This window comes from Odontesthes bonariensis, chromosome 5 (genome assembly GCF_027942865.1).
Source record: "Odontesthes bonariensis isolate fOdoBon6 chromosome 5, fOdoBon6.hap1, whole genome shotgun sequence".
Classification (NCBI taxonomy): Eukaryota; Metazoa; Chordata; class Actinopteri; order Atheriniformes; family Atherinopsidae; genus Odontesthes; species Odontesthes bonariensis.
Genome location: NC_134510.1, coordinates 9513270 through 9527406, shown reverse-complemented (window position 1 = coordinate 9527406; position 14137 = coordinate 9513270). Strand labels below are relative to the sequence as shown.

Genomic DNA, 14137 nt, shown 5'->3' with positions numbered 1-14137 from the left:
GTATGATGCTAGTGCCCTGTAGCCTCCTGTGTTAACAAACAGGTTAAAAGACACAATGTGAGGAACACATGTTAGCATAATAACACTCCACATTAGTATTATTTGCCAGAATTGTTTTGTTTTTTTCCTCTAAGGAGTCATACCACAACAATGATTTAGCTAACTCGTATCTTTGACTTCCCAAAGATAAGTGAAGTCTCATGTTGTGGAGTTCTCAACCTGACTCACTCCTGATAAAAGTGTTCCTTCTTGGAGTTAGGTGAACTTTTTTGTGTCGAGAAAGTTTATGAAAAAAATTCACTTGAAGTTACAGACATCTGAATCACCAGCTTTCCTCAGACAAGACTTTTTTGTGTTGTCAAGGCAACCAGTCTGAAGTGTACAGTTCAGTGCTGCAAGCTTTCAATGTGCAAACACACTCACACACACAAAGGAAATGTCCTACTCTGTAAACTAAGTCACAGCCTGTCATGAAGTTTATCATAACTATTTGATTAATCACCATCCTCAAAAAGTACACTGAATCTTAGAGATAAGATAGCAGGGGGTGTCAGGGAGGTGAGCACCGGTAGTACTAACAGTGCTATCCGGTCCCACTGTTAATTAAGTGGAGCTCTGCACAGCACTAACAAGGGCCCTGCCTTCTTGGAACAACAGAAATAGGCCTGCCACTAGCTGCTCTCACCAGGCAGTGAGCCTGCACTGTCTCACAGAGATTATCTCCCCACAAGACACCTTTCAAGTGCAGTTAGTGCACCACAAGTCTGATGAACACCATCAGATTGATGCTCGCGTGATTTGCTAATCTATTTTCAAAAACTGTTTCCCTGTTTTATGTGAGGCCCTGACACAATAATAATTGGGAAAGGGAAATGGATGATGAATGAATGACACGTATGCTGTATAGAGCACCACAGCTGACCACTTTGGGTTCTGGTGTGTTTTTAGGAGAGCTGGATGCATTCCTTAAAGATGGCGAGCGTCGGATCCACAGCCGGCAGCAGCTCCCTGTGGGAACAACGTGGGGGCCCTTCGAGGGAAAGATCGAGATGAGCTCTGACACCACAGCACTGGTATGTCCTTGTGTTTGTCATCCACTGTAAACTGTGAACACTTACACATAACTTTTCAATAGCTACCAACTATATTTTTGCAATAAATTACAAATAACAATCAATAATAATGAAAAGCACCCTTTTGGGCAAATACAAAGTGAATTAAAAAGAAAGATCTGAAGTCACAATGCAATAAATGTGTGATTTGAGAAGAAATTTAGAAGAGGGTCCAGTCTTGGGTAAGTAAATAGGATCTGACTCACTGCTGTCCAAGAGTCTTAACAGAAAACAATGAGTCCCCCATGCTCTCTAACCTCCACTGTGGGGTGACTTATTTGTCTCAAGGATCTCAAGTAAAGTTCGGGTGACTTGAAGGTCTTACAATTAAAGTTTATTTGTCCAACAAATATCTGTTGGAAAAAAAAGGATTGCAATAATCAAATTTTGGCCAATAACAAGATTGTCTGTCTAGTCCAGATATAGCTGATGAAACCGATTTGCTATGCAAATCATCAAGACAGCTTTCCACAACATATTTTGAAGGCTTGTTTTTTGCAGGTGTATAACGACGCATTCTTTATAATGTGCTATATGCAAGCAAGATTGTAAGTGGTTTAACATTCTGTTTGTAGGACAAGCTAACTAAAAAGACTGCTCTATATATACACTACACAAGCGAAGTAACTTTTCTTTCTGCAGCCTTGGTAACATGATTACTCGAAATTGCTACATCTAAAGACCATATTAATGACACCGTCCGTGACTTTCAGACCTAGCGAGGCGACTCTCGTAGGATCTAACTGGCTCCCAACATAAGGCTTTGAAGTGGATCTGTTTTAACTATTTAATCTGCATATTTAAGACAAAACATTTTAAACATTTTAATTGGTTCATTTAGAGCTCAAGCCACACTTCAATTGAGTGAAGTCGCAATTCATTATTTTTGGCATTACTCTGCACATAGCAGCTTTATATCTCTTGTTTCAAAGATCCCAGCAGAGGCTTGTGCTGACCTGCTGCTCTGGTGGAGTGACAAGCCCTTCATGGGTTTGATCTACCATCCTGCATTTGGATTAATTAAGAAATTCCCATTAAAGTCATAAGCAGCCTCACATTCATCCTGTTAAGACACATAAGGAAAAGTCCATGAGGATTTCTGAATCAGAGGCCTCCTCCTTTAGTTTTTTTCAGATACCACAACTTTATTAAATCATTTATTTTCAGAGCAGTTTTGACTGTTTTCTAAGCTCCCCTCATAGTTTTGAAGTCATCAGTGGCTTTAAATAACTCAGGCTGTATTATAGCCATGAAATATGGCTTCTCTCAGGGTAAAGCCACTTATCCTTGAGGGGAAAAGTGATTTGACAGAGAAACACCTCAAGTTGCCTTCCAAAGTAATGCAGTTCATAGATTTCTCCAACAATCTCCACATGAATTTCCCAGAAAGGCATTCAAAACCACCCTTTTACTGTCCGTCAGACTCACAGTCAAAAGAATCTTTTTGCATTTGCTGGAATCTTTTCAGTTGAAAAAAAAACTTTACAAATTTATCCCAATACCTGCTGAACAAAATGCATAAACTGATTGTTGCTCTTGGCAAGTTCTTAACTAACTGCCCTCTTAGGAATTCATTGCTGCTTTCCAGATCCTCCTCAGATTTTCTTTTCCTTTTTTTTCTTTATAACTAAGCAGGTGCTGGTCATCACCTGTAATAAGCTGTGGAGGGGTTACAGAATATGCCAAACCTCCCTCGCAATTAAAAGCAGAGAAAGCAGCTCTGCCTTTAAGGATCTCGTGTGTGTCTATTCTCATGGGGGCCCTCTCAGTGCTTTGCTGCTTGCCCTCCTCCACTCCTAAGTTTCATCTCTCAAACCGTGTACGCGCTGTTAGCAGCTTCTCACTATCTCTCATTAAAGGCTAGATCAACCCAACTGGCATATTTGGTTTAACTGAGCCTCCTTTAAGGGTTCAGTGTAACTTTTTTTACTTTGTTTCTTAGATGCTGAATAAGCCAGAAAGTTCACAATTGTTATAGTTTGTGCATCACAAGGGAATCATCTCGATTACAGTTGCATACTTTTACTTCTTTCTTTTTTTTAATCAGGCCTCTGGTTATCAAGCTGTTGCCTTGTTAAACATGCAGCCGTTGGCAGCATCCCTAATATAGTGCAGCATTTATCTCAGTTATTTCAGTGGGAGGTGAGGGAGTTGTGCAAATCTTGAAGCACTGACACATCAAGACAAGAATGAACCGGGATGCCTCACCTGAAGAGAGAAAAGTTGAAATAACAAGTGTGAGTGTGAGTAGAAGGAGGTGAGGAAGAAGAGGAAGAAGAAGAAGAGAAAGAAAGAAAGAAAGCTTGGCTAGTTTTGATGCATGTCAGGGCAGCCAGTGCTGCAGAGCAGGGTCAGAAGGCAGCAGAAAGCATTTGAGGTAGAAATAAAGGCTCATTGCTTCATGGGTCTCTACCTCTCCTCGGAGGCACTCTCATTCATTCTTATGAAGTGTGACCTCCGCAGACTATTAAATCTTCTTTTACTTTCTTAGATTTTTTGAAACCATAAAGGTGGATGAATTACCCGAAGGCAGTCAGGTATGTGGCAGGAGCGACACCTCTCCCACGCTTCAAACACATGACCCGCTGGTGAGATATTGATATGCCCTCTCTGAAATCAAACATATTTTACCCCTCCATCCAGACACATAATTTAAGATGGGACCTTTTAGGGGTCACTCTATTTTTGTCGATCCACCACGTGTGGTGCACAGGTCTGTTTCTCAACCCCTGGCACAACGCCCAGATAGGGACTAAAGTGTAATAACTCCTTAAAGTGGCTTATAGTAAATAATGAAATTACTTGGTTTAAGCAGCGTTTGCATTAATCTGGACAGGAGAAGCACTTTGGCACATGCAAGAGCCATTCGGGAGGAAATTTTGTTGGGTTTGACTGGTTTCTGAGGAGCAGTAGTATGGGGGTATGAGGATGAAGGGGGGGTTGGTCCCTGGAGGCAGCAAATGGGAGCTGGTGTCCGCTGTGGCCTGTGGGTTTAGCCGCTGGTGGACGACAGGCTTCAGTAGGAGCAAGGAGTGATGGATGACGCTGAGAAAGAACGGCGAGTGGAGCATTTCAGGCAGTCGTCGAGGCAGGCCTTGAAAGCCTGAAAAAGAGAGAATGAAAGAGATAGAGAGAGTCAGAGAGAGAAAGAGCATGAAAAAACAGAAGGGGAAAAGCATGACAGGAAATCTGGGCATCTGCAGGACAGAGATAGGGTCACATCTCGACCGTTTATCAAAGAGGAAAGCAGATTTCACAGCTGATGGGTTGCTGTGGCAGGTCTGTAGACCCCAGGGGCCCAGCTTGGCATGGGGGACGGGAGTTGTAGTTATTGCTGCTGCAGACCTGTTAACACAGTCGTGTTGCACTGTCAGCTCACAAGCCTTTCCTTATCAAAGTAGTTTTACACACTCTTCATCCCTCTTAGATCACCTGTAGACAGCATGCATTTTGTCCGACTGTAAAACTGTTTTCATATTTCTTGAAAACATGACAGAAGAATTTTCAATGGGGGTTTAAGTTTTAAAGGCTTACCTTAACCCAGTCTAAATAGAGGGGAGAGCAAACACATGACCACACTGAAAGTCAATCTCGAGTGCAAACTGAAAACTGAGCAATTGGCCTAGGTCAGAACACTTTTGAATGTGAAGGAAGACGGTGGGGCTGAGTAAAAGCAGAAAATCAGACAAAGAGAAAAATAAAAGTGAGGAATTACGTAAAAAAGATGATAAAGTACCCAAGAGTTGACTCGGTGCTACTGTTGTTTGCCGCTTTTCCGGCTCTGCTCCTTCTCCTCCTCCTCTCCGCCTTGCCTCTCTGTCTGACTGATGGAGCTGCCAGTGGGCCGTCTCATCCCTCACTTCTCTCACTGATCAATCAGACCATTAGACTCCAATTACAGCCGAAGCCCCGGCGCAGGTGAGCGACGACCACATTCAGCCGGCTGCCGACAACTCCTCCGCCCGGCTTCCTCACACTCTCCAAATTAACGCAAATTAATAGTGACACTCAGACATAAATGTCTGCAATCGGGGGGCTAAATTAACAGTCTGGGTCGAAGCTATTGAGTAGCAGGTGTCTTTAAAGGCGGTAATTAACCATGCTGGACAGAACCAGGAGGAGAAGGTGGCCCATGGTTTGCCTGGAGTAAGAGGCCTGGCCCTGGTGAGCCTGGCGTCCATTGTAGGTGTTAATAATTGATTGGGAGGCAAGCTATTAATGAGCAGCAGATTTAGAGCTGTGTTGTAAATGCGTGTTGATGAGGGTGTTGCCGCCTGTTGTACAATGCCTTACCAATGCTAATTACTGGGGCTTAGTCAAGGTGCAACTGTAATGAGTCTGGATTCAATAGAATTCTCCTAGTTACGTGTTTTGAGGGCCTTTTAGTGCAAATTACACAGTAATTAAAAGGCATAAAACTTGCTCAAATCTAGATTAACATCTTTTAGGCAGTTGTTTTATTTTATCTTGTCTTCTATCTCAATATAATTTATTAGCTCAACTTGCTGTGAGGAAGTGTCTATGATTAAAACGGATCTGCTGTTATGATATCAGTTTCATACAAGGGGCTCAAATCAAAGGCACTGATTTGAAAACCTACAGGTTACAAGGACATAATAAAAATCAATAAGCACTGTAGGCTAATTAAGTTTAACAATTTGCCTTCACACAGTTTAACCATGTTACCCTTGAATCATACATCATATTTTCAAGCCTAAGTGGAATTTTATAGTGTCTTTTTGAACCTGTGCAAGACTGAAATTACCTCAGGGAAACTGCTAGCAGAGGAGACATAATGATATGAAACATTAGGAAGTAAACCTATTTAATTTTTTTCCTTATTCAGTCACTTGGAATTTTTCCAACACACAAAAAAAAACAAGCCTTAATTGACTATTAACTATAAATCTACTTGAGTTTAGTTTTACTCTGAAACAGGTTCGTGAATTTGAATTTTGCTAAAATGTGCATAAGAACAACAATTCTCATGCTCATACATATGCACCATGTGTCCAAGGCTTTGAGTCTACAAGCGCTTAAGTGTGTGTTTTACGTCTTAGTGTTTGTGAATGTGCTGGTGTGTGGGAGGGCGTGAGCACAGACAGCGTGCTGATTTTGGCTGTGAACAGAGAGCTTTAGCTTGTAGACTACAGAAGAGCGAAAATGTCAAGATACTGTCCTAATTTTCACCTGGGACAGAAAGAGAGGCAGAGGCTGTCAGTCGATGGAGTGTGATTATTGTGTAATTTAGTACAAGGGGAGGAATATGGGCCTGTGCAACCAAAAAAGTGTTCCAGAAATTATTCAGCCCATCACTCAAGCCATTTATCTTACCCCTTTTGCCCACCGTCTCCCTCCACTATGTTTATTGTTAGCTACCCCTAAACTTTAACAAGTGGCGGCGGATTTTTCTGTTTCAGAAATTATATTTTTCTTCTTGTCATTGCTTCATTAATCAAGAGGAGGCATTCTGAAAAATGTTTTGTTTTGGAGGCTGCAATCTATTTTGTGTGTGTGTGTGTTGTAGTTAATCTGCGCCCGTGGCAGGTTTCCCCTCCGAAACGCAGCGCTAAGCAGCGGTATCGCAGGCCTATTGTTGTAGCCTCTGTCATAGCAAGGAGAGCCTGATGCAGGCCTGGGCTCGCCTGATAAGGAAAAGAGGATTCAACATGGCTGGAAAGGAGAATCAGTGGGACTTGAGAGTGGAGTACGGATGGGGCAGATGCGCTCGCACACACACACACTCGCACACACATACATACATACAGACTCGCACAAACACACAGAAGGATACACGCCTGTTCTACACACATACAGTCACACATGAGACGACACACACACACAAATCATCACCATCATCACACTGGCACATGCCCAGGCAATTATTTACAGTAACATCCAATTACATATGCAAGAAGGCACCCCAGGATAGGACCTCTCTCTAGCATAGCTGCTAAATCACTCACGCACATGCACACGACATCAAATATGCATGCACACCAACAAACAAACCATTAAACTAAAAAAGAGAAAGAAAAGCTGAGGTCTAAACATTTTCATTTATGTGTGCATTTAAAGGTGGCCTTTGCTCTCCATCTGAAAGTCACACTGTCTTGCAAGTGGTTTGAAAATGCACAACATTATCAGAACTAACAGGATTTGAATTTCTGTGTTGGACACACAAATAATTTTGGCACGAATAATGTGCCTTCATCTAATGAAATAATGGGACCAAATTTTAGGCGGAGAACCAATTTGTGATTGCATGCATCAATTATTTCTTGGGTTTAAACCAGTATCAGAGCTGGGGTCTCTTCAGTTGGGTAAAATGCTAATTATCTGGCCTGCTTTTCCTTGCTCACTGTCGTCCATATATTTATCGATGGCATTATTGATGGTTTTCATGTCCTTCCAAAAAAAGAAAGAAACATCAAAGCACATTCAATTGAAAAAGTCCTTTAAATCTGAGCTTTTTGTGTGTCTGATAATCAAATATAGAATGAAAAAAAAAAGAAGTCAAATACACATAAGCATTGTTTTTTTTTGCTGTTACTTGTATTTTTTCCAAACCTCAAAGTTTTTTGAGCATAGCTGGAACTCATTGCCGCCCACATTAGCCATGAAGCACTCATTCAGTCAGCTAGACAGAGCTATTACAGAAGCTGAGCTCCACTGTTTGAGAGATAATACATGGTTGACTTGATCTACAAGTGAACCTGACATTTTGCGGTCCTTACATCACATCACAACTACCCAAACTGATATGGCAGGTCCCCTGATAAGCAGAGCAGGACTTACTGATCTGCTTTGTGTTCACTTTACAGTAATGGCTGCACGCTTTCCTCAAACATGCCCAGGATACAGTGAATACATCAAAACACAAACACAAAGGAGGTGATCATTTGGAGCATTATTCATTCCAATTTTTGGGTTCGAGGTGTTGCCAAAAAATATTGGATACATGATTTTGAACAGTAACTCCTGTTTTTTTCACTTTTTCAGTTACCTGAAATCATCTTTAAGATGCTACTACTGCATTTTAGAGTGATATATCACACTTTTTATTCTTTGCTATTTTTAAGCAGCTATTGTTAGTAGTTCCTTCTCTGAGCAACAGTAACAGCAACACTGTGATTGTAAATAATCGAATAATGAGTTGTAACAAAAATATTCAGATTGCTTAGTTAACTAAGACATACAGTAAATTTTACACATTAAAAGTCCCCCATTCCAAATGTGATTCCCGTAGAAGTAATGATGCACAATTAGCAACTTGTATTATATCGTATTAAAGTAAAAATTGCCGCGTGGGACCTATGAAGTTATATAATTGTTAATGTGTGAGAAGCATTTTTAACTGTCAGTCATGGTTTGAATAATTCAAACTATTAACTTTGTGACAAACTATCTAATAGTGTAGTAAATAGTGCAGTGATTCCATCCAAAATTACATGTTTTTACTTTCCAACATTAAGATCAATAAAAAGCATACAATAATACATATATCACTCAATAGGGCTTTTACTAAAAATGTGAAAAAGATCACTTACAGAGAAGGCTGGATATAGTATAGTATAGTATAGTATAGTATAGCATAGTATAGTATAATATAGTCAAGAATTTGAATACTTCTTTCACCTATGCTCCCTCACTGTTGTGCATTTGCAAAAAAATCAGTCTTTCAAAATTATTATTGTGTAATTGTGCAGCTCTGTGCTGCAATAGTTCAAGAACATCCATGTTTAGTATGCTTTTTCCTGTAATTCCTATTTGAAGGTTTAAAGTGTCCTCATTCAGTCACTATGGTCTTTGCCATTTGTGCTGAAACACAAATGTCGTAGAGAAGGACATATGTTATTCTGCAGACACTTTTCACTTTAACGACAGGCTTCCATCCTGACAGATTCTCCAGATGTTGCCATTCTGCTGTAAGTGTATGTTCTAACTTTAATAGACAGACAGGCAGTTGTCATCCTCCAGCAGTCTGTTCGGTAGTAGTATAGCAGGAAACAGTGATGACTCTGCAACCCGAGGGATGAGGGTGGCAGTCTTCGCGTCTGCAGGGCTTAAGGGTGAGCTTGGTGTTCCTCTTCCTCCCTTCATAGCTCTCTGGTGGTCAGGAATGACAAACTGTTACACTGAGCCGATATAGTATCTGCATGCTTCCGGTTTCTACTGTGTAAGTTGTTAGCACCCACAAATTATATGAAAATTAACATTCATGAACAAATGTTCTACTTAGGATAGCATAAGTCATGCACTATCACTTAGCTCAAGAGTTTTTTTTTTTTTTAATGAATGACTGCGTGTAGGAGATTCGGGGAGATACATTTTTTTTACCTTTGATCCGCTCAGCTTTAAAAGAGCCAACAAATTAGCAAAGCTCAGTCTCAAGTCTATACAGAATGTTAGTTTGACAGTTAAGCTCAGAGGTCCCTGGCTTAAACTCATCCTGAATAGTTATCCAACACTTTAATACACAGCAGACCTCAAAATACAGAAAAGGCGCAAGAGGAAGAACAAGAAGGGAGGAGCAAAAATAAAGAAAAGTGAAACAAAGTTGAGTGGTGCCAGCTGCTTTGCCATCTGTCACTGTCATGGCTGTAATTTGCGATACTATGTTGAAACAAGTTTCTTGAGAAGTGCTGGAGATAATCCCTCGATTGTTTTCACTTTCAAGCCCCAGATAGTCCTTTTGGTTCCCCACTACAAAGTAACTTCTGGAGGGGTTTTGATGGAATTGGTCAGCTGATGGCTTTACAGTTGTGATTGTGGAAGTAAACTGTCTTCCTTGTCATCTCTTTTTAAGAAAGTTTTAGTTTGAGCTATTTGTTAGGCTGTAAAGATGAACAGACTCTGAAAGATCTACAAACTCACAGCTAAATATGAACTCTCACTATTAGAAATTCAGTCATTTTACTCTTCTTAAACACAGAGGCTGGGCTCCTATTTGGAGGAGGATGGTCACCCAACAGTGATGCAAACCCCTGCTGGTAGACCTTGATAAGTCCTCCCTGTCTCCTGTTCTGGCCTTAGCCCTCTGATCTCCAGCCTAGTTGGCTCTGGGCCCACCAAAGACAAAGCCCTGTCAAAATTACTTTGGACGGATGAACAACCAAGCAGAAAAATTCCATTCTTCTGACAATAACAAACAAACAAAAAAAAAGCTTCACATTGAAGATAAGAAAGCTGATAGGTGCTAAAGGGAGATGAAGGTCTGGACAGTGTCCATTCTCTCCCTGGTGGTCCAGCAGCGCCTCATTAGATGAATGTGTATGAGGCTGTCGAAGCAGGAATATTATACCACAGGGTTGTCAGCAAACTAATTGGGTAACGAAGACCATTTCCAGCTCGGGAAACCCATCTTTTAACAGTCCATGTGCCGAGCCTCTGATAAGACAGTTCACTTCTAATGCATTTAGTGAGACACAAGTTCACCATCTTTATCTTATTTACTTAACTCGGTGTAAATATGTTGGTCTCTTACAGTGGATTTAATAACACTTCATTCATCTGAAACTACTGAGCAGTGCAGAAGGATACAGGTGGTCAGGTGTGCAAATCACACATATGTTTGTTTTGTTATGTTATGTTATGGCATTTAATATCTTTTCTCTCCTTTTTTTTAAAGTCTCCAGTAAATTTTGTAGTGTGTTTTTTACGTTCTACTGTGTCTGTTATAATTAGACTTTTGAACACTTGGATATATATAAAGAGCTCAGTTTCTGAATCAGTGGGCGAGGTTGCCTGCACAGGATGAGAGAATCTTGAAATATAAAATCACATTCAGTAGATGTCATTCTAATGCATCATGAAATTTATAGCTCCACCAGTGAAGAGCAGGGAGTTCAAAAGAATATTAAAATCCAATACCTAAAGGGGGGCACCATGGTTTATCTTAAGTCAGGGGCTTTATTCAAGCATCATGCCTTCTATTTTATTGTTTGTCTTTATTTACTGCCTCTGACTGATCCTAGTCTTCCGTGTGCTGTTATGAGAGCAGGGATTTGTTGTGACCCCATTGACTGATTGACTCCTGAGTTCCCAATTCCTCCTCTTTGAAGAAATCCTGTGCCTGCATGTTTATTTCTAACAGAGGAAAAGGCAAATCTGTCCAGAGAATATGCCACCTGGCACCTTGACCCCCAGGGGCCATGATAATATCCATACGGGTGAACATTACTGGCTCTGGGTTCCCTATTATGTTCCCTCACACAGCTTTTTGCTGCTCCAGGAGTTAGACTTAACTTACATGCAAAAGATCAAACAAGTCCTCCCCAATTGAATTCAAATGGGAAATTTTGAGTAATTCAAACAGTGAGTAGTGAAGCGACAGAGCTGTTCTGTCCCCTGACCAAAGCCAAACACAAGAAGTGCACATGTGTATATGTGCGCTCTACCTCCAAGACACGATTAAGTCCTGGAGCACATGCATTACAAATTCGCCTTTCTCTTGTTTACAACTTCAAATAGTTCTGAGAATATAGGCATTACACATAGCGGTACACATGCATGTAGTTGTAAAGTTGAATTAAACATTTTCTGCTACAAAGAAAACTGGTTTTATTGTATTTGGATGCTGAAGGGCTGAGGGATGTGGAAAGGAAGTAGCAAGGGTTTATATATAGTGTGTGTTGAGTCCAAGAGACATACAGACGTTCATGAAAAGAAAAAGATTAGAGGATAAGAGACAGGAGAAAGGAATAGAAAGGAAAGGACATTTTTAATACTAAGAGGAAGTTAAGGTAAGACTATCACAAGAAAGGTAAGAACATGTAAGGAAAGGAAAGGAAAGGAAAGGAAAGGAAAGGAAAGGAAAGAAGGGAAGGGTGGATAAGTGTGTGTGTGTGTGTGGGGGGGTGTCTTCAGGGCAGGTGCAGCTTAAACAAAACTGTTTGGGTTTAGAGTTGGAGCACCTCAATGTGCCTGAAGGTCTTGAAGAATGGAGGATGGCTGGTGCTCCCTCCTTCTAAATCTCTATTCTTTGCTCCTTGCCACTCCGAGCAGCAGATTAATTTTTAAAGACAAAAAAAAAAATGTTAAGATGCGCTATTTATAATCAAGCGCTGCTTTTCAAACAAAACTCCAAACATTCGATCATTGGGTTGCAAACAATGTCTTAAAAAAGCAACTGAACATACAGAAATCATGCAGTGCCACCCATAGTCCGTATAAAGACAACCACTGTGAGCATTTCAATGGAGTGAAATAAGTAATACGTAATGCAGCACATGAACTTTGATGCTTACAGTCCAGTCAGCAGGATAAAAGGTGATTTAAATGAGAAAATATTTATTCCTCGTAGCGGCGCCATGATAGCAGCTGCCAAATAAAGGCACATGCGCACAGTGATGGGTGTCCCTTTAAAGATTCCGGGAACAGCGGTGACTCTCTCAATTTAATCGATTTTAGAATGAAAAGTCAATTTAACAAAGTTGAAAAGAGAAAGATGGGCTAAGGGAAGAAAAAAAGCATTCTCTTGCACTCAAGCAGTAAACTAACTGCCACACAGAGCAGGCAGAGATTTCAACTGAATTATCTCCCACCTCACATTTGCTCTTAGGCAAGCAGTTTAAAAGCCAAGCGATTGAGCCAGTGATCCAATTTGAAATGCAGAAATGATTAGAGCAGCTTGCCTCATTTCATATCGAAATTCTCTGATTTATGACAGGGCACCAGCCAAGATCTATCTCTAAAGGGAATTAGTGTGCAATTCCTGCATATTTCTGTTATTTAGTCTCCCAATAGCAGATGCTATAGCCTTAGAGAGAGGGCTAGAGAAAGGAATAAAAGCAGTATGTAGGTATCTTTTCATTACAGCAGATGTAACCATGGCCATTTAGAAGAGGAGAAAAATCACACAAAGGCAGGCTTGAAAAATGGAAGCATTTCCCACTTTATGTAGGATGATGACAGAGACTGTTATTTCAGGGTGCAATAAAAAAGAAAAAATATGCATCACCTCGTTAAGCGTATACACAGCTTCCACCAGCATGGATAGTGGGAGAACACAGAGTGTGAGGTTGGCTTTGGCTGTTATATTCAACAAAAAAAGAAGACCCCTTGCAACTCATCCATCCTTGAGGCTAAGAAAATATTAATACGCAGAGCGATAACGAGGGCTAGAGGAAAATCTCCCTTAATGAAATTTCCAGTTGACCACATGCAATTTGTTTCATCGCAGTGAACAACTAATTGCAATGGACGTTATCAAGGTGTGAGTGTGCTGTCTGCTGTAAACTGACTGGTAAAACAGGTACAAATCCTTTATCCTCACTCCCATGTTAGAAAAAGAGAGCATATAAACTTGACATAACCTGTACATTTATGTATGTGCGTGGGTTTGTGTTGTGTTTATACTTGTAGTTTTTTTTTTTTTAAAGACACGGAACCTTGGAGTTACTTGAGACTAGTTGCCAGGTCAACACACGCTTTTCAGTATAGAAAATCATTTGTAGAATAATTGAACTGGTCTTTTCATGACAAAACGGCACTACTTTTCACACCAAGTGGTTGTTGAAAGCTGACTCTAAAGAGCCCGAGAATGTCTTGATATATTCAGACGGAGTGGTTTTTGATCTCTAAGTTGTCTAAATCTTGCAGCTGTGGGATCAACACGGATACAGTGCCAGTCAGTGACCTTGGTGGTGGCGGGGGTGTGGGTGCGTGCGTTGAGGAAAATAATCATTCCCACCCAAGGTCTGTATCGATTTCACCTGCCCTGACCATGAAGCGGGTTAAGAGTAGCCAGTGGTGGTGAAATGGTCAGCAGTGATATCATTAGCTTGTTGTTTACACAGGGAGGCAGGGAGTTAGCGAAGGCTGAGTGTCACAAGCCACTTTCTTCTTCACCTCCTTCAGCTGATCAGAGGATCATGGTATCAAGGAGGGATTAGTAGCGACTTGGGATTTGTGTGATTGGTTAATTTATTGCGGTGATGGCAGGTCTTTCATCTATGGCAACATTTAATCAGCGCAGCCACAGAGGCTATTACAGGTTAGCTCCTTTCTGGAGTCAGTCCGGC

The 14137-nt window shown here is 40.9% G+C and overlaps 1 protein-coding gene across 1 annotated transcript in view; it reads left to right on the top strand.

Moving 5' to 3' along the window:
• The window catches only part of zfpm2a (zinc finger protein, FOG family member 2a), a 113706-nt gene that overhangs the window by 52999 nt on the left and 46570 nt on the right, over positions 1-14137 (top strand). The window contains exon 4 of the mRNA XM_075464859.1: positions 949-1073. Coding sequence (XP_075320974.1) covers positions 949-1073 — 125 coding nt within the window. The remainder of the gene's footprint in view (positions 1-948; positions 1074-14137) is intronic.